The sequence below is a fragment of the Eubalaena glacialis genome, chromosome 17 (assembly GCF_028564815.1).
Source record: "Eubalaena glacialis isolate mEubGla1 chromosome 17, mEubGla1.1.hap2.+ XY, whole genome shotgun sequence".
Taxonomy (NCBI): domain Eukaryota; kingdom Metazoa; phylum Chordata; class Mammalia; order Artiodactyla; family Balaenidae; genus Eubalaena; species Eubalaena glacialis.
Window position 1 is genome coordinate 67,080,853 of NC_083732.1, and position 26,385 is coordinate 67,107,237.

The 26,385-nt window shown below is 38.6% G+C and overlaps 1 protein-coding gene across 2 annotated transcripts in view; it reads right to left on the reverse strand.

The window, feature by feature from the left end:
* Positions 1–10,329: 10,329 nt before the first annotated feature.
* EIF3H (eukaryotic translation initiation factor 3 subunit H) overlaps positions 10,330–26,385 on the reverse strand; it is an 84,645-nt gene continuing 68,589 nt past the window's right edge. Inside the window, exons 3-8 of one of the 2 annotated variants that reach the window (XM_061171557.1) lie at positions 24,747–24,914; positions 23,116–23,215; positions 21,735–21,884; positions 14,452–14,569; positions 12,309–12,441; positions 10,330–10,553 (exon numbers count right to left, since the gene is read on the reverse strand). In XM_061171557.1, coding sequence (XP_061027540.1) covers positions 10,456–10,553; positions 12,309–12,441; positions 14,452–14,569; positions 21,735–21,884; positions 23,116–23,215; positions 24,747–24,914 — 767 coding nt within the window. In that variant the 3' untranslated portion in view covers positions 10,330–10,455. Of the gene's footprint in view, positions 10,554–12,308; positions 12,442–14,451; positions 14,573–21,734; positions 21,885–23,115; positions 23,216–24,746; positions 24,915–26,385 lie in introns of both variants that reach the window. The other variant, XM_061171556.1, reaches the window with a different exon arrangement.

Below are 26,385 nucleotides of genomic sequence, written 5' to 3' on the forward strand. Positions count from 1 at the left end.
TGGCCTCCTGACTCTATTTTAAGTGAGGTTTCTACTCACTAATTTTTATACCCACATTATCCTATTTAATTCTCCCAACAATCCTATGAGGTATGCATTATTGTACAAAGATATACTGTGCTAATAGCACTGGACTAAGCAATAAGAAATTGTTATTTTTTTGTAGGTCAAATACTGGCAATTTCAGGTAGGTCAAGCTAATACTATTATCTCCATTTTGAAAATGAGAACACAGGGGCAACTGGCCCATCCGCACTCAGTTAAGTGAAAGTGCTCACATACTAACCAGCTCTCTGCCTAGGGCAGCCACTAGCTACACTGCCTCTTCTTAAAACTTTACACTTAGGGGAGGGGGAAGGGTAAGCTGTGGCAAAGTGAGAGAGTGGCATGGACATATATACACTACCAAACTTAAAATAGATAGCTAGTGGGAAGCAGCCGCATAGCACAGGGAGATCAGCTCGGTGCTTTGTGACCACCTAGAGGGGTGAGATAGGGAGGGTGGGAGGGAGGGAGATGCAAGAGGGAAGAGATATGGGAACATACGTATATGTATAACTGATTCACTTTGTTGTAAAGCAGAAACTAACACACCATTGTAAAGCAATTATACTCCAATAAAGATGTTAAAACAAAACAAAAAAACTTTACACTTCACTTTGTGTATTAAAGGTTGTGCTAATATTGAAGTAAAAAACTAGTCTAAGGCTGTTTAAGCAAGCCTTTTTCAAATTTATTTGACCAGAAAAGTTCTGGGGTTCCCCCCCTCCCCCAAGTAGCACCTACGAATATCCCACAAAACTAGACTTCCTTGGCAAAACACATTTTGGGAAACACCTCCACTCCCTCCATCCCCATCAAAGAGCCTGCGACACTTCACAGGCATTGTCATCCTCAGTCCCCTGGCTGCAGCCACCTCCTGCCTCCCCAGAATGCCCACACAACTGTTCTGGGCATGCACAATTTGAGACACACTGCCCCTTGCTCCACTGGCAAATGGAACTCCAATTTCACTAAGATAACCTGAATAGTTCTTGCTGTTGCTGCTGGCTAATTCCATTTACAGGAATAATGAAGCTCCATGCTTGTGTGGCGTTGGATGTTCATTTAATATACTTTAACATCCCATTCCTCCCATTTGTAATGCAAATAAACTGCATCGTCCATCAAAACTGCTTGCTCTCCCTCTAAATCCAAATTCTTCATAGAATTTATGTGCCAAATCAGTTTCAAGCTTTTTTCCAATGGCAGTACCCAAAATCTGAGATTGCCTTTTAGTCCAGGTCAATTAAACAACGTGGTATATATACGCTTAGCGGGTTTATTTTTTTCCCTCCTTTTTAAAACAAAATAATGGAAGGTATATATAAAGTTTACAGTCAGGGCCTCATTATTACAAATTTTCTTTAGGAATAATCTAAGTCCATAATTGTCATATGCATCCTCCCCTGCCCCCTCCTAAAATATTAATTTGGTGGGGAGGTTAGAAATCTATCATAACCAATGACAGACATCAGGGCACAAAAATAGCAAGCCTCGAGTTTAATATTTTGTTGCCATATTTTGAAACAACTGGTTAGACAGATGCTACTGTTACCTTCCAATTACTTCTCATTTTTCCAGAGTTTTAAATGCAAGCTGTGACAAATTAAATCTAAATTTCTATATGCTTTTCTTTGAAAAAAAAAAAAAAGGCAATTTCAGAAAACACTGCAAAAAAAGAATTGAAACAGAGGGGAAGAAAGGGATATTGACAGCAAGCAAGATGAGAACTCTATTCTCAATGCCTCCAATGATTTGTTTCAATGGCCTCAGGTATGCAGATATGCCTTCCCCACACAGGCCACTCAGTCTCCATCCCAAAAATATTCTTTCCACCCGAGAATATGCGGTTGCTAAAAATGCACTCTCTCTGCCAATTTTATAAAGGTGCTGAAGAAGAAATCCCATCACCGAATGCTGAATCTCTCTCATACTGTGGTGTAACACTCTACCAATGGTGCCCAAATATACAAGAAACCTCTCAAAAGATGTAATGGGTCATATTTGGGAGCTATCAGCTCAAACAGAATTGCGCATGATTTGGACTGACCACGGAGACAGCATACAGTGTGATTATCTTTTTTCTAACATCAACGTACTTTTCACCATTAACTACGGGGACGGTGTTCAGCAATTACATTTTTGCTAGAAAAATAATATATATTTGAATCGTCTCTGTTTTTTAAAAATCTGACTCCTTGACCCTAATTAGGGGGAGTTAGGGGTGAAGGTAGAAGGCAAAATGTCACAACTCCCTCTCCTTCCTGCTGCCGGGATTCAAAGAGATTTCAAAACAGAACTCATGTCACTCTGCCTTCGCTCGGTTCAAGGATGTTAAGTGGCACACACTGGTTTCCTTTCTCTGCAGTGTTAACACCGCTGCCTCTAGGTGGCCGCTGCCATCAGCAGTCAGGTAAACAAAGCCCTGCTATAGCTATTGTCTCGGGCTCCCTGCGCACCTGCTTTGAAATGCTGGTGACTCTCAAGAGAAGGCTCCCTGGTGCCTGCATACAAGGCTCTCTGGATGCGTGGATCCCTCCACCCTTCGCCTTCTCCTTCCCTCTTCCTCTTCCTCCTCCCACTGCGTCCTTCCCCTTCTCTCCCACCTCTTCCTCTGTGCTGGTGTTGGCCAGGCATGCCTGCAGCCCTGGCTTTATGCTCTGTCTGGAATCCTTCTCCAGGACTTGACATGACTATTACTCTTAACCTCTAATAGAGGTGACTACTCTAAAATAATTTATTGCATTCTGTCCTCCCAAAATCAGCTTAAAAAAAGAAAGATTCCCAGGCCTATTTCAGACCTGACTTTAAACTCCCCAGGCAATAATGACACACAGCCAGATTCAGGTGCCACTGTTCCAGAGCAATCTTTCACAAGCCTCTGAAACACGTGGGCACTTGTTAAAGCACCGGTTAGGCTCCACCCTCAAAGCTCCTGATTCTGTAAATCTGGGCGGAGGCCCAAGAATTTGCATTTCTGACAAGTTCACAGGTGATGCTCCTCCAGGGACCACACTTGAGAACCACTGCCCATGGGTAAGTCCCTTAGGGTCAGGACTGCCTGCAATTCCAGTCCCAGGGTTCAGCACCACGTGTGACACATCTGTCTGCTGAATGACCACCAGAAGGTGCTCCAACATTAATACGTATAGTACGGAGGAAAACACACAACAGTTACCATTTAGAAAGTGTAAGTTTGTGATTCTACTTTCATCCCACAGCGATGCTCCATTTGCAAAGCTAAAACCCACTTGCCACGTTAGACGTAAAGAGAGACTCAGAAGCACTGAACTGACAGAGTAAGCGACACTCAATTCTTTTTAAGGAAAAATGCTGCTCTTAATTGGTTGGTTGGTTGACTTTTCTTCCTAGAAGTAATGAGAGACAAGCATCTACTACATAAGAGCATCAGGAGAAAAATCATCTTGTGGCCCAAGTGTGCCTAAATTGGGAGCAATGATTTACTGCTCACACTACATCTATTCAGAATCCAGGGAGGATCTACATGGCCAGCCTCTAATGACTTTCAGCAGAGCACCCCCCCCAGTCGCTACCGTCCATCCACACCAGACGGGAGATTGTCATCTGAGATTTGCCACATCAGGGCTTTGTCAAAACGCAAAATCAACACCTCCCCTTTCTCCTTCTCCTACCCCAGATGATTTCTGAATTTCTGTACATTTGTGAATTCACAGAAGCATACGCAGAATGACATGAACATCACAAATGCAAATGTCTTTGTTCCTAACAAACTGCTCCAGGTCCCCCCTCCCCTAAGTTTGGGAAGGGGAGGGGACGCACTCCACAGGTCATTTCATCCTAAGTTTCCAAGGCAGAGGCGAAGGTGAGTCACAGCATTCCAACATGTTTTGTCAGGAGGATCTTTTAAACACACACATACACACACCCCATCAAGGATCCTTTTTTCCAATGCTGATTTGTACTTTGATAAAACTGACATCTGCATCTCTAAAGAAATATTTCACTGTCAAAAGAATCTAACTTAATTTTGTTTGCTTGAAATGTTTTCATCTCAGACCGAATTTAGAATACCCGGCCACCTGTTTACACCACCAATCTCCAGCAAAGCAGCAAAAGCTCACCTCTTCCATCCTCTTCCTAGCTGGAACAGTCAGGGTGACGAGGAGATAAATTACAAAAGGTTTTCAATTAGCCCCTAACATCTTGTTCTTTCTCGAGAGTGTGACCTTTGTGCTCCAAATGCTTCCGAGAACACACCTCAACTCCAGGGGGCATCGGAGAGCATCCTCAAAAACAGAAAGGTTCAGCATGAAGGGATAACACTCAAGCTCTTGAAGAAATGCTGAGACACAGAATAATACAAAAGAAGAGTGAATGATCTAGGCTATTTTGGAAACAACATTTATAGCTCTTGAAGGCTGTTTCCTCATCAGTAAATAAGAGTGTGTGTGGTGCCACTGTTATATTTAAATGGATAACCAACAAGGACCTACTGTATAGCACAGGGAACTTTGCTCAATATTCTGTAACAACCTAATTGGGCAAGGAATTTGAAAAAGAATAGATACATGTATATGTATAACTGAATCACTTTGTTGTACACCTGAAACTAACACAACATTGTTAATCAACTGTACTCCAATATAAAATAAAAAGTAAAAAAAAAAAAAAAAAAGTGTGTGTGGTGGCCAATAACTCAGGCTGGGTTCCCTCCTGCTCTAAAATGTCATTAATGTATTTGCAAAACAACTTTGATTCTTCTATTGCCTTGTAAGGCTGTACCTTCTCTAACCCATTCAGGCCTAATAGCAAATAAGCCTTAGTATATACATGAGTTGGATTAGGCATTTTTGAGGTTAAAAGCAACAGAAACCAACTCAAATTTGAAGGGGAAAAAAGGCAGTGTTATTAAGAAGATTCAAAAGTGTTTTTCTAAGACCCAAGGGCAGGAACACAAACAGGCCTCAGAAAGGGACTGGAAACAGAAAATCCAAGTGTTAAAGGAACTTGGAAGCATTCTTCCACCTTTGTACCTCTGTTGCTTCTTCCCCTAAGCTCTTCTCTGCTACTCAGCCCTATATTACAAAATGGTTAACAAGGTTAGATATTCTCTTGGCAAGAAATGAGCCCAAATGGACACTGGAATCCCTTAATCTCAATTCTTATTTATCAGAAAAGGGTCACTAATTGGGTAAGGTGTCCACCCTGGCCTAATTATAAACATGGAGGTTGGGGGCTCACCACTGGGATCCTATGAATTTAGGGGGTGGGCTGAATTAGGGCACAAAAACAGTTCGCCAAAATTGGTGGGAGGAGGGGAGAGAGTGGCTCACCACAGAAGTGAAGCTTTCATACAAATGGGAAGCCGTGCTGAACTGAGAACTATTTTCCTAGAGTTGTGTTTAGGAGGGAGATGGTGCCAAGTACTCGTAAGAGAAATCAAGGCCTGAGCTCCAGTCTTGGTCCTGCCACCTAGCAGTGTGGGAGCTTTAGTTAATCACACCTTTTTGAAGTTTGGCTTCATCATCCCTGAGCAGGAATTACCAAGTACCAAACACATTGGCTTCATAACACATCCATACTCCTTTCCAATCTCAAATGAGAAAATACACGAGCAAGTACTTGGTGAACTGTAAAACAACGTGTTAATGTAGGAAATCGTTCTTCAGAGAGCTGTTTCAAATGCAATGCAATTAGTCTATTCACTTCCTTTTCCAAGTATCTGGGTCTTTCGCCTCCGTAACAGGGGTCCCCTTCCACAGGTATGGAATATCAGAGGGACTACAAGCCAAAATAATACCACCCACCAAGACCAGAGTAGATACTGTATGTAGGCAGCACATGCATTTTGTATTTCTTTGGCCCACTGCCTCCTGAGAGTGCATTTCTGTAATAGTACAGTGGGCTAGAAGTCATCAGCTGTAATTCCTCTCTGTATCTCATTAGAGGTCTAGTTTCCCACCTTTCATTAGTAGTAATGGTGGCTGCATGCATCAAAGAGAAAAATAATAGACCCTCACCATTTTGATTAGGAGATGAGGTTACTGGGACACTTGCCTGCTTGATTGGACAATTATGACATTCAGAGATGCGTGATTCCATCAGGGAAAAAATTAAAATCTCTGCAACTGTTTAAGAAGAATGAAATGCAATTTAAAAGCCTCAAAATGGAGAAGGGTAAGAATCAAAACTAAAGAATCATAAGCAGACTGAATCTAAGAATGAGTTAAGCAAGTGAAAGCCAAATGACAAGATAAACAAAGGCGGGCGGGGAAAGATTACCCAGGGGATCTGACAAAACAAGAACTGTTTCCAATACATACAAAGTAAAACATTGGCAAGAAGAGACTCCAGTCCAAGAAGAAAAGGCAAGGACCATTTACCGTCAGAAGCAGTAAACACTGCTGAAAAGTTAAACAAATCCTTTGCCTCCAGGTCCACAAAGGAAGATGGAAGATGCCAGAAATGTCTGTGCCCTGCAGAAGGGTCAATGAAAAAAAATATGACTGAAGGAAATAGAAATGACACCTGGGTTTATGTCTTGAGGTTGACACAAATGCTAGAAGCAATATTTTCCTACTGCAATCAACGTGACTGTAAATAAAGACACTTGGAAATTGGCCACCCTGCATTAAGGGTCTTATGAAGTGCTAGAGCCCTTCACTTTTGTCCAAATGTAAAAACAGTAATTTTTGGATTAAAAGAAGAGAAAAATCATTTTTACATTTCTTTACAGTACAGCATCCGTCAATTACAATCCTCCTATACTTCTTTTTGGAGTAGGGGAGAATGCACATGGAAACTAAATGTGTATCTGCAACCTACTGAAAAGGACTTCCAACAAGTCCTAGGAGTGAGCATGGATTCAGCACCCCACCTACTATCCACTCAACTCCTGAAGGTTCCACGGAATACTTTAAGTTAGTGAGACTCTGAGACTGCATCCAATCTTTGGTAGTCTGTTAGCCATTGATTCAATGAAAGGATTGAAAATGGGTTGCCTAACTCATAGTTTTAAGAAAATGCAATTGACCTCAAAATCAATCCCACCAAATCAAATTGTGATTCTAATAAACTGATCATATGACAATTCATATGAGAACTTAGCCTCTGAGAACAAGGAGGATATAGGTATTTAAAGAAATATCTAGGACAGGCCAAGCCCCTACAGAATGACCCAAACTCCCCAAGCTGGGGGTGGTGGCTCTTGGAAACCATGCCACATCCAGGAACTGTATTCCTAAAAATCACTACTGAGGCTTCGGTATAGCCATTCTGTGTTATGCTGCAGAGCCAAGCAGGCTTAAGGTGCATTATAGGGAGTGTGTATCTATGTAAAAAGGAAGCTGAAGGCAACGGGTATTAGGCCACAGCTGTTTGCTCCAGCAAACGGTAATTTCCCAATAGCTCTGGCTCCCCATTCCTCCTTCCCTATCGCAAGTAACTTGGAGTCAGACCAACCCCTGTTCCAATCCATTCAAAGAGGTTCAGACTCCAATTTGGGAGTCACTGCCCAACAAGCAGGTTTGAACTCCTCCACTGCACATTCTTAGGCTGTGGGATGCAGAAACCATCTACTGCTTTCCTCTCATCTTTGTCAATATTAACAGACTCAGATCTTCATCCTTCCCTTCATTACTTATCTACTAACCACTGTCCCCCCCCAGTTCCATACATGCCAAATAAAGAAGGAATCCTCTGTTGGCAATGACGACTTGATCGTGCTTTCTATAGATGGGCACATGAGTCATTTGCTAAAATAAGCCCTTATAGGCATTTGGTTTGACCCAATTTGAGTATTATCAGCCCATCTCTATGACAGAACTATCAAAGAAAAAGATGCCTAATGAAAAGAGAAAACTGATAAATGGTATATTATATATTTAATTTGAAGGAGAAATGTTTACTATAAGATGGAATTTACAACTTAAATAAAAAATTCTTTCATAACATTCTGATATCCACCCCAGAGCTCAATGCCAGCATGGTTTGAAAGTAAAGCTGACATAGGTTTTCCAAAGAATGTTGTAAAAACATACTGCGAACAGTGTAGTAACATTTTAGAAGACACTAAAACTTAAATATTTAGATGCTGTAAATGAGAAATTACACCGAGCTCCATTAATGACATTAACATTAGATAACCACATCTCCATTTCCAAGCTTCAAAAAATGGAGAAAAAAGTTCCTTTAGTTTACCTCCATATTAAAAGAATAAGGTATTTTGGGGAGGCTAAAGATTCATTCTCTGAGGTATTTTCAATTAAAAATGTTACATTATCTAGAAACTTATAAAGTATTATCCATGATTATGGGATAAAATATCAATTAGGTTTTACTTTTACTTTGTAACATTTAATTTTCCATTAGGTTAACGTGCTAGTTTTTTCTGTTCTTTTTGTTCTTGGGTTAAGTGAATGATTTATCAGACTTGGTACTCAGTTTATGAGCTTTTCTCGTTTCAACTTGAAGAAACTGCAAATATTTATAGAAGATGAACCACATGTATTTGTTCCTGAAGACTGTCAGAATATAGCACTCAAATCAAATGCCGAACAGAAGCTATTCCCTAACACTACATACTGTGGAGATTTAATTTCCATTGACATGTTTTCCTAAACAGTTTTTCCCACTACGGTAATTCCTAACTCAAAAACTACTGAAATCTTCTGTTAAGTGTGTACTCACATATTACTGAGTTATGAGGACCTAAACAGTCACACAGAATTCAGAAAGAGCCACATCTTTAAAAATACAATTGAATCCTGTTAAATTAAACATATACCACGAGGAAAACAGTATATAAGATTGTTTGAACTGACTTTCCTTCCTTCTAGTTTGCTCTTTGATACTTCAAGGGCACTTTGTTTATCCACAACAAAATTCCAAATCTAGGCAACTAGAATGCAGGGAAATGAACCAAGAGTATACCATCCACAAAGGCAGGGACCATGACCAGCTTTATCGATATAGCCCCTCTGCCTAACACAATCACACTCAAATGTGTTCACTCTAACAAGGAATCACCATGGGCGGGAGTGCAAATCAGTATCACCTTTCTTGAAGGCAATATAGCAATTAAAAGCCTTAGAATTATATATACCCTTTGACCAGTAAGTCCGCTTCTAGGAATTTATCCTAGGAAAATTAATTACATGTGAGCAAGGACTTGAATTCTAGGATGTTCGAGGGCCAGATCTTTTTAAAAGCAAAAACCTGCTAACAACCCAATATCCTGAACAGAGGGCCCAGGGCGCGCCCTTCGTCACAGCTCACTCTGAGGCTGCCCGACACCAACCACTGCTCCCCGTGGACCCTGTTAGCGCCCACTGCACCCTACACTGGTCTCCTTCTCTCACCTCCTCTGCATGAGGACAGGGAGGCACAACGTGTCTCGGGGCCCACTAAAGGGAAAAGAGCCGGGGTGCGATCCAGCTGACTGATCCCAGAGCCCCAGTCTCGCCTCGAAAACAATGTTACTGCAAAAAACAAAAAAGGATTTCTCAACTCTTCTTACCCACCACCCATTCCTTTGATCATCTTCTTAGGAGCCATGTCTTCAAAGGGAAAACCATCCATAAGAATCTCATAGGCACACCTCCGCTGGCTGGTAAATCTCACTGATTTTGGTGTTATACAAATGGCAGGATTTTTTTTTTCTTTCAAATACAAAATTATTAAAATAGTCTTTTCCCCCCAGTGTAGCACTTGTCTCCCAATTCTTCTTTCCCCACTCCTAAAACTTGTTATTAGCATAATTATATTTCATGGTATAAAAGAAATAAACATGAAGTCCTCAATTAAAAAGAAAACACAAACACACACAGAATCAATTTCATTTTCATACAAGAACATGGTCCTTTGGTGAAATGATTTTTTTTTTTTTAATTCTTGTGCCCGATGAATGGCCTATGAGCATGGGGACTGGGCAACCATCACCTGAAGAAATGAAAAGGCGGACCCATGGGAAGCATGCCAAGCGATTCTAGGCCTGGGGACCAGGGGTGCCAGGGCAAGCACAGGAAGCCTGGGGATTCAGGGGCGCTCACTTGGGAGCGAAGAAGTACCAGATCTCACAGTAGGCACCAGGGCCTCTGGGCCAGGCATCGGGACAAGCGGCACTGGGCTCGGTGGCTGAAATGCAGCACCACAGAGGTGTGACAAAGGTGACGGAGCCTGTGGGTCTGAGCCTGGGGATGCTTCTGGTCAAGCCTGCTTTATCTTTGGAAATACATAGGTATAAGCTAAACAAAAATAAGAAGCTAAATATAATATGTCTAAAACCAAATGAGCAAGCAGTCGAGATTGTTTTATTATTATTTTATTATTTGCTAGAAAGACTTTTCAATATGCAAGTGTGTTTCTTCCGAGAATTGCCCCAATGTGATCTCAAGAGTCCACGTTAACTCCTTTTCTGGAAACTTCCTTTTCTTAGTTGTTGTATTCTTGAAGAGCCTGGGCCATGAAGAGTTTGCCTAAGTTTTGAGCAGTGAACTCCTTGATGTTCTGGCAGTAAGTGTTAATCTGGCCTGTGCATTTGGGAAAGTGAGAAAGAGAGTCATAATGTTCCACAAACTGTAAAATGACCCAGAATACTAGTCAAACAAGAAAATCAGCATAATACAGAATCATCAGAATTTTATTTTGTTATGTTTTGAATCAAAAACAAAAACGAAGCAGACACAGATATAGAGAACAAACTAGTGGTTACCAGTGGGGAGAGGGAAGGGGGGAGGGGTAATATGGGGGTAGGGAATAATAAGAGGCACAAACTATTAGGTATAAAATAAGCTACAAGGCTACATTGTACAACACAGGGAATATAGCCAGTATTTTATAATAGCTATAAATGGAGTATAACCTTAAAAAACTGTGATTCACTAAATTGTAACCCTGTAACATAATACTGTATGGCAACTATACTTCAATAAAAATTTTTTTAAAAAGAGTCAAGAATTCTATTCGTTCATAAGGAATAATAAAGAATATAAGTTTTGTTGTTGTTGTTTTTTAAATAAGCTATCTTCCACTCTTGGTCACATGGATAATGAAGAAAAACAACAACTTTTAAAAAGATTACCAGCAGTTAAGCACATATTAGCTGTCAATCAAAACGTACTGACTGTGCAGACCAGACCAACACTGTAACTAAGACAAGTGAGAAAACAGCACTGGCTCTTCTTAGCCAGGTAGAAAGGAGACACCTTTCTACACAGAATCACAGAACTGTAAACTAACCAGACCCCCCTGACCCGGATGTTAACTACAGTAGTTTTCAGTCTGTGCTCCGGAAATATCAACAGCCTCCTCCTGCACCCCCAGAGCCCAGGCAGAGCATGAGCAGGGAGCCCATGTGAGGAAAGGGCTCCACCACTGCATTAGTCTAAAAATGAATGATCTAATCTGATGGCAACAGTTACACATTTCTTGAAAGTATAAGAAATACAATTCTGCTTGAAGTGGCCCTTAAGTAAGTAATGTGTCTCAGTTTCCCGAATCTCATTTATACAGGTACCAGAAAGCTTTAAGGAATTTGGAATTTCCCCCACACTAAAAATATATCGACAGAATTGAGAAATTGCAGAAGACCCGCTTTTCTCTGAGTTGGATTTTCACTCTAACAGATCTCTCAGACAACTGGCTGACTGAATCAAACAGTATTCAACAACATTCACACAGAAATAAGGTGATTATAGCTAAATAAGGGCATGAATGTTATATATTCAAAATCAAGTCCTAGCATAGGACACAACGGCTCTACTACCTTAAGGCAGTGTTAAATGTTTATCCCCAGAGAAAGTCCATGGAGAGTTACATTTATGTTGCTACAATACAAGTCAAAGTAAGGGAAATAGTTCTTTGAATCAAAAACTTCAGTTCAATTCAAACACCCACTTACACACTGGGCTCAAGGCTAGGCTAGAACACCGAAAGTAAGGGGTTTGAACTCAATGGTCTTTTGCATTATGAGATGATAAACACTTTTTCTTGGTTTCCATGAAAGATGACTCATACAAAACCTTCCCATTTTAGAAAGTTTATATAATCCCATCTCAAAAGTGTTTGTTTAGATAAACACAGAGTGAAGCACTGAAAGGACCTTAGAAACAACAAAGACTGACAAATTCTTAAATTTCAGAAATTACAGGTGCTAGATTCAAGTTCATCATTTAACCATTTTAAATACACTAACTTTTAGATGCCTTACCCTGTGAATCTCTCACTGTCTTCTGCTTCCTAAAGAATAAAGAAAACCAGCCATGCAATGCACTGGCTAACAATACCTGCAATGAGCAGAGAATCCATCCTGGCAGGGGGTTGATGTGGTTTGAAGAGTTTGGACAGATCCTCCTCGGGGAGCGGGGGTTCTCCTCGACTCTGGCGCTGCATATTCTCCTGCTGGCGACGCTGCTGATACTAAAATTCAGAGAGGAAATGATTGGGTTATTTTCCTCTACCTGGGGAGAAAAAAGACCTCCCTCACTTATGTGATCAGCAAAACTCCACTGCTTTGAACTCCAATCTCGGTTTTATAAATGCAACCCTTCATAACTCTTGCTTCTAAGAGGCTAAATATGGTAACAGTCAAAGAAAACTTCCTTGTTGTAAACTCTAGTGTCACTCTGAGCTCTAAGATTATATAACTAATGATTTAGAAAAACAAAACTGGTTATGTGAGAAACATGGGGCTTACAGGCAAAGAAGCTCAAGATTCATGAGCGAAAGGGAGTAACTTGACCAATTACGACAACGGGGTAAACAGCACTACAAGTATGATTCATCTTAACTTGAAGAACCAAGTAATGAAATACCATATTGGGGAATTCTTTCAGCTTTATCCTTATTGACCAAAGTAACAATAATACTGATGATGTTACTATTATAACGTCACCATTCCTGTTATTATTATAACAGTAAATACTATCAATTCCTAAACAACAGATAATCATCTGTGCTTTAGCTCTACACCAAAGCGTTAATACTAGCTCAGATAATGCTTCAAAAACTTTCAAACTCTGGATTCTTATGACTCAGTGCAGAGAAAGTGGGGTTATATATAAAGGTATATATCAACTATAAACTTATAGTTCAAACTACAATCAAGACGCTAATAGCTGTGGATTGTTTATGATAGCAGAGGAAATAATATCCCACACACAGCCTTAAAAGGTCAGGTAATGGGAAACCAGGGTAGGCTAGTAAAAATTTTAAGCCCTTAGGTAAGGGAAGTAACTTGCTTTGCAAAAATTTCTACTCATTATGGGGTATGAGAGTAGAAGTGAGACAAATCTAAAAAGGGTTATGAATGGTGCTAAGTAGGAATAAATGTCAAATGCAAAAATTTATGACATACTAGAATTCTAAAAAATATCTCCTAAGATTGGTTTCCAGAATCAACTGTTTCATTGGTGACAGATTTTCAATTTGATCCTCCAGTTGGGTCTTTTACCTACGGGAAGAACCAGCAGGGGAATGGAATCAGGCTGGTTTTATTCTCCCCAGTTTATAAGAGATTTTCACCATCACCATCTTCACCACCATCTTTTCAGTTAAAAAAAAAGATACTTTATAGATTTATATGTGTTTTAAAAATTCTATGTGTGTAGAAACACAGTATTTTAAATTTCACTAAATATATGAACATTGGTATTAAATTAATTTTTTAAATATGATATTCTCAGAACCACTTAGTTGTGCTTAAAATCCTACAGTTACCAACATCTAGTTTAAAGTACATTTCAATGAACAGAGTAGTCAAACACTCACATGTATGTACATTCTGGAATCAACTTATCTATGAATCAAATGCTAAGAACATTTCAGAGCAATATAGTCCAAAACAGTATTCCAGGAACTGTGAAAATCATGTGGCCTTCAGGCAACACTAATAAAGATTAAGATTAAATGGCCAGAGCAGTGTGGATGTGCATATGAGAATATCCAGGTAATTCCAGGTAAATCTGTATTATACTATCTATTTCACAGCAGTTGGTCTATTATTTCCTATCAAAATTGCTTGCTCTTAATCACAACTGCTCAGTGTTTTAAATGAACTGAAGACTGATAACTGTACTGCAATGAGCCACTAGCAAACCAATTATAGTTAGTAAAGAAATGAGCTGTGACCCTCTAGAATCTCTCTGCCTCTGATTTTCTCAATAAATGTATCTCTTTTTTGCATAACCCTGGCATTACAATCTGAGCTTAATCTACCAGCTCTCTTCAAGATAGGTATTTTTAAGTACAACTTGTAAATAATATATTAGGAACATACTATATAAAGAATAATCTTTTAAAACATGATAGAGTTACTAGCTAAGGGTCAATGCTTTATCAAAGATAATTTAGATCATTTTGAAGATGACTCTTGAAGCACCATACTTCGAAAGGAATTCTATGTTTGTTGAATTTTCCCATAATACCAACCTGATGTTTCTGCTGTTGCTGTTTACTCGTGTTCCTCATGTATGTGTTATATTTAACTATATCTTGGCTCATTTCATCCACTCTGTCCATCAGCAACTGGAGGGTCTTCCCCAAATGACTGCTGAAATATAAAGTAAGTATACTGACATGTCATACTCGAAAGTTATAGCTCTGCCACTGCTCTAAGTAGTTTTGAGATATTAAACTGATCTGCCATTTGCTAAAAAAAAATGAAAGCACACACATACAGGAAAGCAAAGGCAGAGGAGAGAATGGTAGTCAGCTTGTTATTAAACTTTCCATATCGAACCCACAACTATTAACTACAAGGGTATCTGAAATAGCTCAATTTCTTAGTGTCAGAGCATACACATGTCAGAGTAGAAAGAGTTAAACATATCTAGCAGGGTATCTAAAATGGGTACTTTCTGAACAATCAAGTTGAACCTAGGCTCAGTACTCCTGAATCCGTTTCCTGAGCCCCACGTCCGCTCTCCCCGGTTGTGCTCCAGAGCGTTCAAATCAGTAGCCACAGAAAGGAAGAACCGGCAAACAGACTGAGACTTCTGGCACATGATTTCTCTACCTAGCAGGTTCTGAAAGAGTAACAACAGTATTTATTCTGCAAAGCCAAAGGAAGAAAGAGGGCTCCTTCCCCTCTGCCCTTCCCAGAATCTCAAGTACAGTCATTCATCTTTCTTTTCCTCTCCATAAATTTCTACTGCAGCTTACTTACCAAAATCTTCTTACAAAGTGATGCTAATGGTTAGTACAACATCCACCATATTCACTGATTTCTGCCCACAACTATCTCCTACCATGTTAAGGCCCACTACACATATACGTACTCTAAAAATAACTAGCTGACAAATAGTACTCATTCATTCATTCCACACAGGTATCTACTAAACACCTATTATGTTCCAGCCTCAGTGTTAGCAAATAAGGAGACACTAGTGAATGAGACATTCCTGGTCTCGGTCTTCACTGAGCTTACAATTGATGGGGAGAGGGGAGGAAGGAAGAGGGGAGATAAGACACTTAGATAGTGTGGTCAGAATATCTCTTTTAAAAGGTGACAGGCTGAAAGCACAAGATTAGAAGGAATCAGCCATGCAGAAAGTATTCTAGGTGAAAGAAAGCCCAAGTGCTGAAGGCCTGAGGTGGGTAAGAACTAGGCAGGTAAAAAAAAGGAGGCCTGGCATGGGAGGAGCACAGAGACAGGCTAGGGAGGCCAGACAAGCACATACGAGGAGCCATTAGCTGCCTCACACAACACCCCAACCACACGGTCACTTAGTGTGAATGAGAACCCGCGACTCTGACATGAACCCTGGTGACATGTTTTGCCTTAAATTTTAAAACGATTTAGCCTGGCTGTTATGCAGAGACTACACCGGAGGGTAGCAACCAGGAGACGGTTAAGAGTCCACTGTGGAGTGCTGGCAAGAATGTGGAGAAATTAGAATACTCGTACATTGTGGGGAGAATGTAAAATGGTGCGGCCACTGTGGAGAAGTTTGGTGGTTCCTCAAAAAGTTAAACATAGGGTTACCATATAACCCAGCAATTCTACTCCTAGGTATATACTCAAGAGAACTGAAAACTTATGCTTACACAAAAAAACTTGTACATGTATGTTAACAGCTGCGTTATTCAAAACAGACAGAAATTGGGGAAAAAACCCGAAAAGGATGAATGGATAAACAAACTGTGATTTGTCCATACAATGAAATACTACTGAGTTATAAAAAGAACAAAGTACTGACATATGAATGAAACTTAAAGGCATTATACTAAGTGAAAGAAGCCAGACACAAAAGGCCACTTGCAACATGGTTCCATTTATAGGAAACGTCCAGAAGAGACAAATCCACAGAGACAGAAAGTAACTACTGGCTGCAAGGGGATGAGGGGAGGAGAAGTGACTACTTACAGGCATGGGGTTTCTGCTTGGGGTGATGAAAATGTTTCAAAATCAGTGGTAATGATTGCACAATATTGCAAATGTATTAAAAACCACTGAACTGTATTCTTTAAAAATGGTTAAAATGGTAGAGTTTATTTTACATGAATTTTATTTTAAAACTGCACGCGCGCACACAAACACACACACACAATCTACTGTGGCATTGCAGAGAGAAGTAGTGGCGGCTTGGAACAGCCCAGTGGCAGTGAACATGGAGAAAAGTGGGCAGAACTGAGAGAGGAATCAAGGGCGACTCCCAGTTTCCTGGCTTGAGCAGCTGAACGGTTGGTTACGGCACTTACAGAGAAAGAAAAGGCTGAGGAAGAAACAGACTGGGAATATTGGGAATGACTAAAAGTAAATCCAGTTAAAACATGGATTCCATCTGTAACCTAAAGCTTTGGCTCTTTATCTTAAATAATAGAAAGAGCATAGATCTGGTGGGTGTGTGTGTGTGTGTGTGTAGATAAATTTATCTTTTAATCCCAGGTCTGGCACTATCTATCTTACCTCGATCCAGCAGCTTGGTCTAATGACTTAACTGAAGAATCAAGTGCTTTTTTCAAATTAAATTTTATTTCATATTTATCTTATTCCATTGTAATTTTGTGAATCATTTTTCACTTTTAAATATTTCTTCTTTGGACATCAGATTAAGTATTCACTTTTCTGTTCTTTTCCAATTTCTTAATAGTCTGATTTTAATTCATCCATAATTTGAGCTGATGGTGCAAGATTGGGAATTAAAATGATTTTTTTTTTTCCCCAATAGCTAATCAAATGTCCAGATCCACTGATTATTTAGTTACAGTGCTTTCCAAGTAACTTCAGGGCTGAAATTTAACAATACTGTGTCCTCTCACATGCATTCTTTCAACACACGTTACTGAGTACATACTTACTTTTCCAGTCACTCTGTTATAAGATACTATATAAGACATTGTTGCACTCAAAGCATTCTAGTGAGAAGCAAGGAACACAAAAAGAAATGCAACACAGTGGTAGTAGATTCTATAACAGAACAGAAGCATAAAAGATAGTTGAATTCTGAGTTTCTGAAGGAGCTGAAGATGGGAGTTGGAGACAAGGAAGATGCAGAGGGACACTGCAGATACTGTGTGTAGGTAGCATGGTCAGAGACACTGGCATGAAAAGCATGATACATCTGAAGAACTGCAAGTAACTCAGTCCATCAGAAGCACGGGAGAAGGGCAAGACTGGGAAAAAAGAGAGCAATGAAACTGAAGAGGCAAACAGTCACAGTGCAAAGACTCTTGGAAGCTGGGCTATACGTTCGGATGCTACTCCAAGGGCAATGGGGACTCAGCCAAAAATTTTAAGCAAAGGAGTAATATGATCATACAATTTGCATTTAGCAAGATCACTGCAATGAAAGAGGAAAAGGTTAGAAGCAGGAAGTTAGGAGACTGTGAAAGTAATCAGGAAAAGAAATAATGAGGCCCTGACCTAAGGTAGCAAAAGACAAGGAATAAGATGAAATCACCCCAGGAATCACACACAGGAAGACAGACCCCAAGGAACACTGATATTTAGGGATGAGCAGAAGAAGGTTGACTGTGGAGAATGAGAAGTAACCCAGAAGTAACCCAGTGGTAGTATCCTAAACTACAAAGAAAGTATTTCAGGAAGAAGGTATTATCAACATATTAAATTTTCAACGCTCTGTAACATCCAGCAATATCGTGATAAAGTCATCTTTTGCAACTTCCGCGAGAACTCTAACAACACAGAATAGATGGAATACTAAGTGTTTAGGATAAGTGGAAAATGAGTAAATACAGACAGCGACATATAGAAAATCCTATTAAGAAGTTTGACTGTAAAAAAAAAAAAGGGAGAAAATGAAGTAAAAGGTTAAAGGAGATGGATAATAACGGCACGAGGTCAAAAGGTGTTGTTTTTTTAACTTTGTTGTTTAAGATGACGGTGACTTTACACAAGTTTAAATGTCCTTACTTACTCTTAGGAGATGCATGTTCAAGTATTTAGGGGTTAAGTGCCACGTCTGCAATTTACTTTCAAATGGTTCAGGAAAGAAAGTACCCATTTACGTCTGGAGAGAGAACGAGAACAGGTGCAAATGTAGCAACACATACACCTGGTGAATACAGGTAAATGTTTATGGGTGTTCACTGTATTACTTATTATCCTTTCAATTTTTCTCAACTGTCGAGCATTAAAAAAAAAAAAAAAAAAAAATTAATGGGAAAATCCAGTCAATAAATGTAACAGAAAAGAACCAGTACAGAGAGGAACTGGAGATACCCAAGGAGAGAGGGTGCAGAAAAAGAGAGACCTGGATGAGGCCTCAGGGGAGACACTGATCCCTCGTTTTCACCAGTGGAAGAACTGAGGCCCAAAGAACTATATTAAATACAAGAAATACTGTAATTAACTACATGATTACTTGTTAAATAAGTCATTCATGTTCTTAAGTGCAAAAGAAATTCACAGAAGGGAAAGATCACCACCAATCCTTGACTGGGTGATCGAGGAGAGAGCAGTGACACTGGAGAAAGCCATTAAGAAGAGGTAACTGCCATTGCAGAAAAAGATCTATTATTTTTTCCAGACCTTACATCTTGGAGACTGACTACACTGATTTTAGCAATGAGAAAGGTGCTACTAGAAGAGAACTTCCCTCTCTACTAAAAAGCGTCTTTAATGGAAAGTACTAACATTACGTGTTGTAGGTATATGTAATTATAGTGAAAGAGCACAAGCGCAGGTGTGTGGACTTTAAACATTTCAGAACATTTCTGTTGCTACAGTGCTCTTCAGAAATCTAACCAATACGAAATACGTGAAAATCTGCACAGTACAGGTCTTGAAGGGCAAAAGGAATTAACAATAATACAGAACTATTTCACAGATAACACTCATAGGAAATCAGGTCCACTACCAAGAGCAATTTTATGGGGATCTTTTCAGTACCAGTTCAACGAGAATAGTGAAACAGGGACTTATTGTTGGCAGTTTCAATAATATAGTCTTTTCTTTTATTGCCAAGGAAACAAAGAACTGAAAACAGATAACTTAAACAGATGTGAACCGAGAGGTGCAGTGGTAAGTCTGCTCTGGCTACAGTATCAATTTGTCCTTATTTTCCTTCATGTATGATGCCCACCCTTAGTTTACTTTTTTAAAGAGGAAATAAGAACAGAATTGTTTTTGCATGTGTGAAAAGCCAAAGGCTTGTGTAACAGATTTTTAAATATTAATAAAGGCTGTTATGAAATAACCATTACCAGAACTTCCATCTAATAAAATTAAAATTAAGAATTAGAATTTTTTAAATGAAAGGGAATACAATATGTTTTATTCATAGCATAAAGCAAATTTATCAGGTAAATCAAAGGACTGGAACACGCATATGGGTTGTGATAAGCAAGACCAAGCAAAATGTTTAAGGAGCTACTTCAGAATGATTTCTGATGTGGTTTCTTAGAAAAAAATTTTATGGCAAATGATGATTAGCATCATCATGCTACTAATGTTAGAAATTAAAATTCGAGAGGTACAAAGGTTACACTTCAGTCTTTTAAATTAGTACTATCAATTTGTGCCAATGTAACAGTCCATTAGTATAAGCACGGCTTCAAGGTTGCTTCTTTTTTTTTTTTTTTCCTCCCAACAGGAACACCAATTTACCCTTTTAAATAACTTCACATGGAAAGCAAACGTCTTCTCTTCCTATTTCACATAAAATACAGAAGATAAAAACTATAATAAAATATTTGTCCAGATCTTAGTTGCTATGGCGAACTGGGAACATTTTCTTGGCTATTCTAAATGCTGCTTTGGACAAACAGACATTACAGACCAGCTCATTGGTAATGGGAAAGCAGAGAAGGGCTGTATTTGTTTTGTATCCTCAATAAAGGAAGCTTGGGGAAAGGTGAAGACATAAATAATATGTAAGCAAAAGCTTTCACATAGTAAATTTAAAATTATTATATAACTATATACTTAATACATCAAATTGCATGCTGAAAAAGGTGCTTAGCTCAATGCTTTAAATACAGGTGTGCCGAGTGTGTTTGTGAAAGCAATGAAGAAAAATATGACCTTCTAAGAGAGACAAATTAAAGGACTATTGTGAACATACGTTTGCAGTCAAACAGTACACTCACTCTTTAGTGCCAAATGACCCTTGCAACCTGGCTGTATTACTGAGCACTCCATTTACCATCCAGTTTCCATCTCCTTCCCCTGTTAAGACTTTCTAGTGGCCTCTGCGATGAATTCATGCAATGAAGGTGGCACTTCAACCACAGTCCCACCCATCCCAGTGCATGGAGAAGAACACTGGGTACACTGGTCCTTCTGGGTTTATCCCTACTTGTCTTATATTGAAGAAGTACAAAGCCTGCGTATTCTTTTGTACTAGCTTCTATCTGGGATAACTAGAAACCTGATAAATAACTAAGCTTCTGTTCCAAACTGGTTGCTTTATGAAAACACACCTTGTTTTTCTAAGCCATTCAGCAAATGCATACTGATAGATTACCTACTTGCTATTAGCCTTCTCCTGCCACAAAACAATCACTAACATCAAGCTTAAAGGGAATTTAAGAGGAGCTATACACATGACTCTGTTCATATTTCTGTTAAAAGCAATAAATGAGGGGAAATGAAACATTAATTCCATAAAGGAAATAATCTGTTTTAGAACACCTCAGTCAGCATTTTATCAATATAATAAATAATATCTTAGCAACTAGATAGCTAAAGCAGTCACGATGAAGCAAATGATGTCACCACTGTCTAAGATAGCAAAAGCCAGTGTCAGGTTCAGAAAATTCTAATTTTGGTTGAAAATTCAAATGGAAAGTTTACTGCTAAAAGAGTCTACATCTGAACAAGGGCAAATGCCACAGTAAAACAGAGAAGCATTTTTGGTTTTCTCCCAAGCATTATTAAACATCCAGACATAATACCATAGCCTCTAAGGACACTGTACAATAAATAAAGCTGAGCCAAATCAAAACACCCCTCCCCTGTGGGCATGTACCATCTCAAAGCAAAAATGACACAGAAAAGGCAGCAGAGGGTTCCTACAACAACAGGAGCTATTAGTATTCAAACACCATCTCACTTTATCAATAACCACAGTGTTTTTCCTGGGATTTTAGCAGAGCTGGACAAGTTCTACATGTTGTTACTATGTCTTAAGAACCTCAAAATGCGCTTAAGTAATTTTCTTCTTGTTTCACAGGTTAAAGTCTAAGTAAAAGACTCTTTTGCAGAAAGTGATTAAAAAAGGGACTTTTCATTAGACAGGGCCGCTTACCTGCTAGCAAGACTGAGCAATTCATGTTTATCTGCTACAGCTGACTTCTTCTCAAGCTCCCACATTAGGACGTTGATCAGATGTGAATTTTTAATTACAATCGGCACTTCTTCAAACATGTGCTCAAAGGTGATATTTCCCTTTTTCAATCTGTGAAGCATGTTAAAAATACGTTAGTCTGGTGGTCAGAAGTAAGTGTTAAAGTGATTATTTCATACATTTTCCCTAATTACAGGCCCTCTTCAGGATTTTTGTTTGTCTCATTAGCACTCTTTTAAAAAGGGAGAGAAACTAGAGTTTTACCGAGTCAAGCATAAGTCGAGTGATTTGAACAACTATGAAAATGATCCGAGTTGGAGCTCTAAGACTAGAAAATAAGACTCTTAGCAAAAGAAACTATTGTTTCTTCACAATCAGGTATCTTCAAAATTTCAGATACGAAAATGTAAATGCCACAGGAAATCATGCTATATGATCTACATCTAAAACATTTAAAATAGCTAGAAAAGAGAAATACTCTAGTTTTTGGAAAGTTCACTTTAAAAGCCAACTGAACTCGAGAGATTAACAAGTAGCAGGACACTCACACGTTACTCCACACGCAGTGGCTGAGAACACAGCAAGAACGCAACTCCTCATAGTTTAGTTATAACTACCATGCCCAGGAATTGTTCATGAGTTAGCTTTTCTTTTTAAATTCTTTGCATCTTAATTTCTTTAGAAGCCAAATGGTAAACTAGTAATGAACTGTCTGTCCTACATGAAGTCAAAAGCACTAACTTTAATAAGAAATAAAAATTCCTATAATTAACAGAAAATCAAAGAATTCTGAATTTTTAAAATTTTAATGTAAATATTGCAATGCCATTATGTAGGATCACAAAACAGCTTTTTCAATTAATTCTTTGCATACCTGTCACCCATAAAATATCCAAAAAATCCACATTCCTTACTGAACCCTAAAAAATATTTGTATCTTTCCACACACCGCCCCCCCCAATGAAACAGGAGGTCAGAAAATAAGACAAACAGCTCACAACTGTTCTGACACAGAACTTACAATCTGACAGCCACTGAACACTCACTCATCCCATCTCCCTTTATTTAATCATATATTTCTTCAAATCCAGTAGCTAATTAATCCCCACTCTAACTGAATTCACCCATGCTGAGAACAACAGATGAGACATTCCATAAAGAACAGTTTAAACATGGAAAGGGAGAAATCAAGTGGCACTCAGCCATGCAGAAACCTCTACCGTCCACATGGCAAAAGCATTACCACACCACCACCGAGGATTCAATACATGTGGCAAACTAATATCTTAAAAGAAAAACACCCGATCCTTAACACATGCCTTATAGGCCCCCAAACACTTACGCTTCGGGAGAAAAATCCTTCTCTTTACAAACTTCCATCAGTTTAGGAGTCAGTCTGTATGCCTTTAGTGAGAGAGACCCTTGGGCAGTTTTTATGGGATCTCAAATAAGGAAAAGAAAAAGAAATTACTAAGAATTCTGTCGCTACCAGTGCCCAAATGACACTGGTTCTGGGCACATTCTGTTAATTATCATAGTCTTTGCAAAACGAAGATCAAAATAAATAATCAGAACACAGTTTGAAGCAGATTCAAACCAGCATAGCAAACAGTAAGTGAAAATGCAGGAACCTATCATCCTACTTATAAGAGGCAGAATAACTTCCTCCCGAAAGTATAAACAGAAGATACAAAACACAGTTATTTTCAAATCTATTCCTCAGCTAGAACCAGCAATCTTGACAAGAATTAAATATAGCATATGTTCTATACATCTTACATACACCTTGTATAATTAGAAGGAAAATACTAATGAATATTAAACATGAAAATTCACTGGACGCATTGTGTAGTTCTTAGTCCACTAATTTAAATGAACAGCCCTTCCAAAATTTATCCATCCTAACAATCACTGTTCAAATTTTTTAGTTAAAGCAGATTCTAAAAACAAAACCACTAAAGTCAAAGTGCAATCACAAGTGTCTCTTTAGTTTTAGAGAAACTAATTTTGTCAAAGCTAACTGCTTAAACACTCCGTGAGTAAGGGAGCTTACTTAGCACTTGCTGCATGATAACGGCTCCGGCATGCCAATATTCGCCTAAAACCTGTGTTAACATTCATGTTGCCTGAAACTTAACACAGTGAAACTTTTAGCAATAGGTGATAAAATGAAAACCAAACTAGATTGAAACAAGTGGAAAATTCATCAAGGTCTGATGATGCAATGTTTCCAGCCAGTATAAGTACACTTTAACAACTTGTTCTTTACTGTAATCCAATTGTTAACATACTGAAACAATTTGGGGGCAGCTCATAAGATTGATCGTATTCATTAGTATTTTTTCTGACAGATACTCAGGACGTTACATTTACTTCTCAGCTGGAAACTATATGCAAGTCTGCCAGATATGGCAAACTGTGAGTGTTTGGGGAGGGGGAAGGCTATAAAGCTGTTAAATTGCCTACAGTTCTGATACAGCACAGAACATCTGGTCTGGAGAGCTTGAGGAAACACCATTAAATAGGCCGAAAAGAAAAAAATCTTTGTGCTAAGAAACAGTCCAGGTTTTGTACGCTGCTGTCAGAGGTATAAAAAAACTTGGCACACTGTGTTATGATTGGTCAGTCACGTACAGAGCCAGACACTCTAGCAATCGGGGTTTGTTAGACATCTGGTCTAGTTCCACCAGCCCCTTCAAATGAGGGAGGGGAGATGGAGGAATAAAAATGAAGCAGCTACTCCAGCATTCCAAAATGTACACATCAGGGCTCTGATAGCAAGAAAAATAAACAGAAAGAAGGAAACCCTGTCTAGACTTAGCTGCTGCTGAGGCTGCTGCAGAAACAGGCTTGGTATTTACTTGAGAAGGCCTGCCAGGCTGCTCTTAGAGGCGAAAAGACAGAAAGCAAAAATAGTAGTAGTAGTAATAATATTAAGGGAAGAAAAGAATAATAAAGGAAACTCCTACTAACCGTAAATGAGAACGACAGATTCTTCAATGGCATGCTGGTAACTGAACTGAGAATCCAGAAGCGCCCGGGTGACGAACGAGCCATAGTATGTGGACTGGTACCAGCCCACGTGGAGATGGTCGATGTTTACGTGGCGAAGGCTCCGCATCATTTCCATCTGATATTGGACTAGAGGATGGGGACGAGGGGGACAAAAGAAAAACTATGTAATGACATTACCCAGATTAAAAACAAGCCCTTCTGGAAACAAATTTCTACACAACTATTTATTAGCTAAAGGGAACAGGTTTCCAGATTTTAAATTCATTCGCTTCACATATAAAGAAAACAAATTAAGCTTTCAAATCATTAGGGCACTCCTTTTCTCATCAACAAAAGCACATTTTGTAGAAACAGTACTAAAAATGTAATAATAATGCCTTATTCCAAACAAGTAATTATTTATTAAATGTGTCTCCACTTTTAAGGAAAAAATTTGTGTAATTACTAAATTGGTTGGTTTTAAGAAGTTATGTTTGAATTAATAAGTTGAGAGTAGTTATCGATGTCTTCAACACAGCTTTTAGAACTGAGAAGTTAAAACCATCAAGAAAACCAACAGGAAAACAATTAACTACCACATTATTTAAGTATGAACAGGATACAAGCTGTAGCTGATTAAAAATATAAGAATTCATTTTTGCCTTCAACTGGTGCCCCCTGCTGCATGTGCTAAATTTAGAAAAGAATTCTTTTTTCTTGTCTGTGTGTTCCTTTGTGTTAAGTAATCACCAGTATTTTTTTTCATTAGAATAGTTATATTTTAATCACCATGTATAGAATGAAACAGTTGGATGACTTTTACATGTCAAGTTAATGACTATAATGTATATTATTAACTCAAAGCCGTATTACTAGAAAAATGGGTGCAGACACTATAATAAATAATGTATTCTAGAAAGCAATATAGGCCAATAATGAGTAGCAAATATGTAAAACAGGAGAAAATTTTATAGTTAACATAATATTCAAGCTATTTCTATTATAATAAAAATGCATGACTGTGTTGAGTAAACATATTTGCTTAACTCAAAATCTAACCATTTCATTTTCAAAACTCTTAATCAGATTTTAGCAAAAGTAAAGTTAAATGTCTGTCATTTCCTTGGTTATAGCACTACGGTTTTACAAAGCAAACAAAATTCAGGACCATAAAGTATAAAAGAAACTTCCCCAGATGGACACGGTCTTTTCAACACTTGTTACTAGGTAAAGAAAGTATAAATCTGCTTATTCCAAGGAAGGTTATATTTCTTATGATAAAAGATGGCAGCCAACTCATCAACTACTCAAGAATTATGTGTTTTTTGAAGTTTTCTTTTTATATACAATATGATGGCCTCAAGAAGAAGCAGTATAAAATTAACATGGTAATCTTGAATCAATTATCTTTTATCTTAATTTTTTCGCTCTCTAGCATATAAGATACCCCCCTTCCTAGCCAGTTTAACAGATTCCTATCAACCACATAAAACTGGGATAGAACCATCGCTATTGTCTCTTTCTGCTTTAAAATTTCATAACTCTTTTAAAGTAAAATCACTGATTTGGCTAGTAAAATTTAATCAAATGTAACTTATGAATGAAAAATTCTAATATC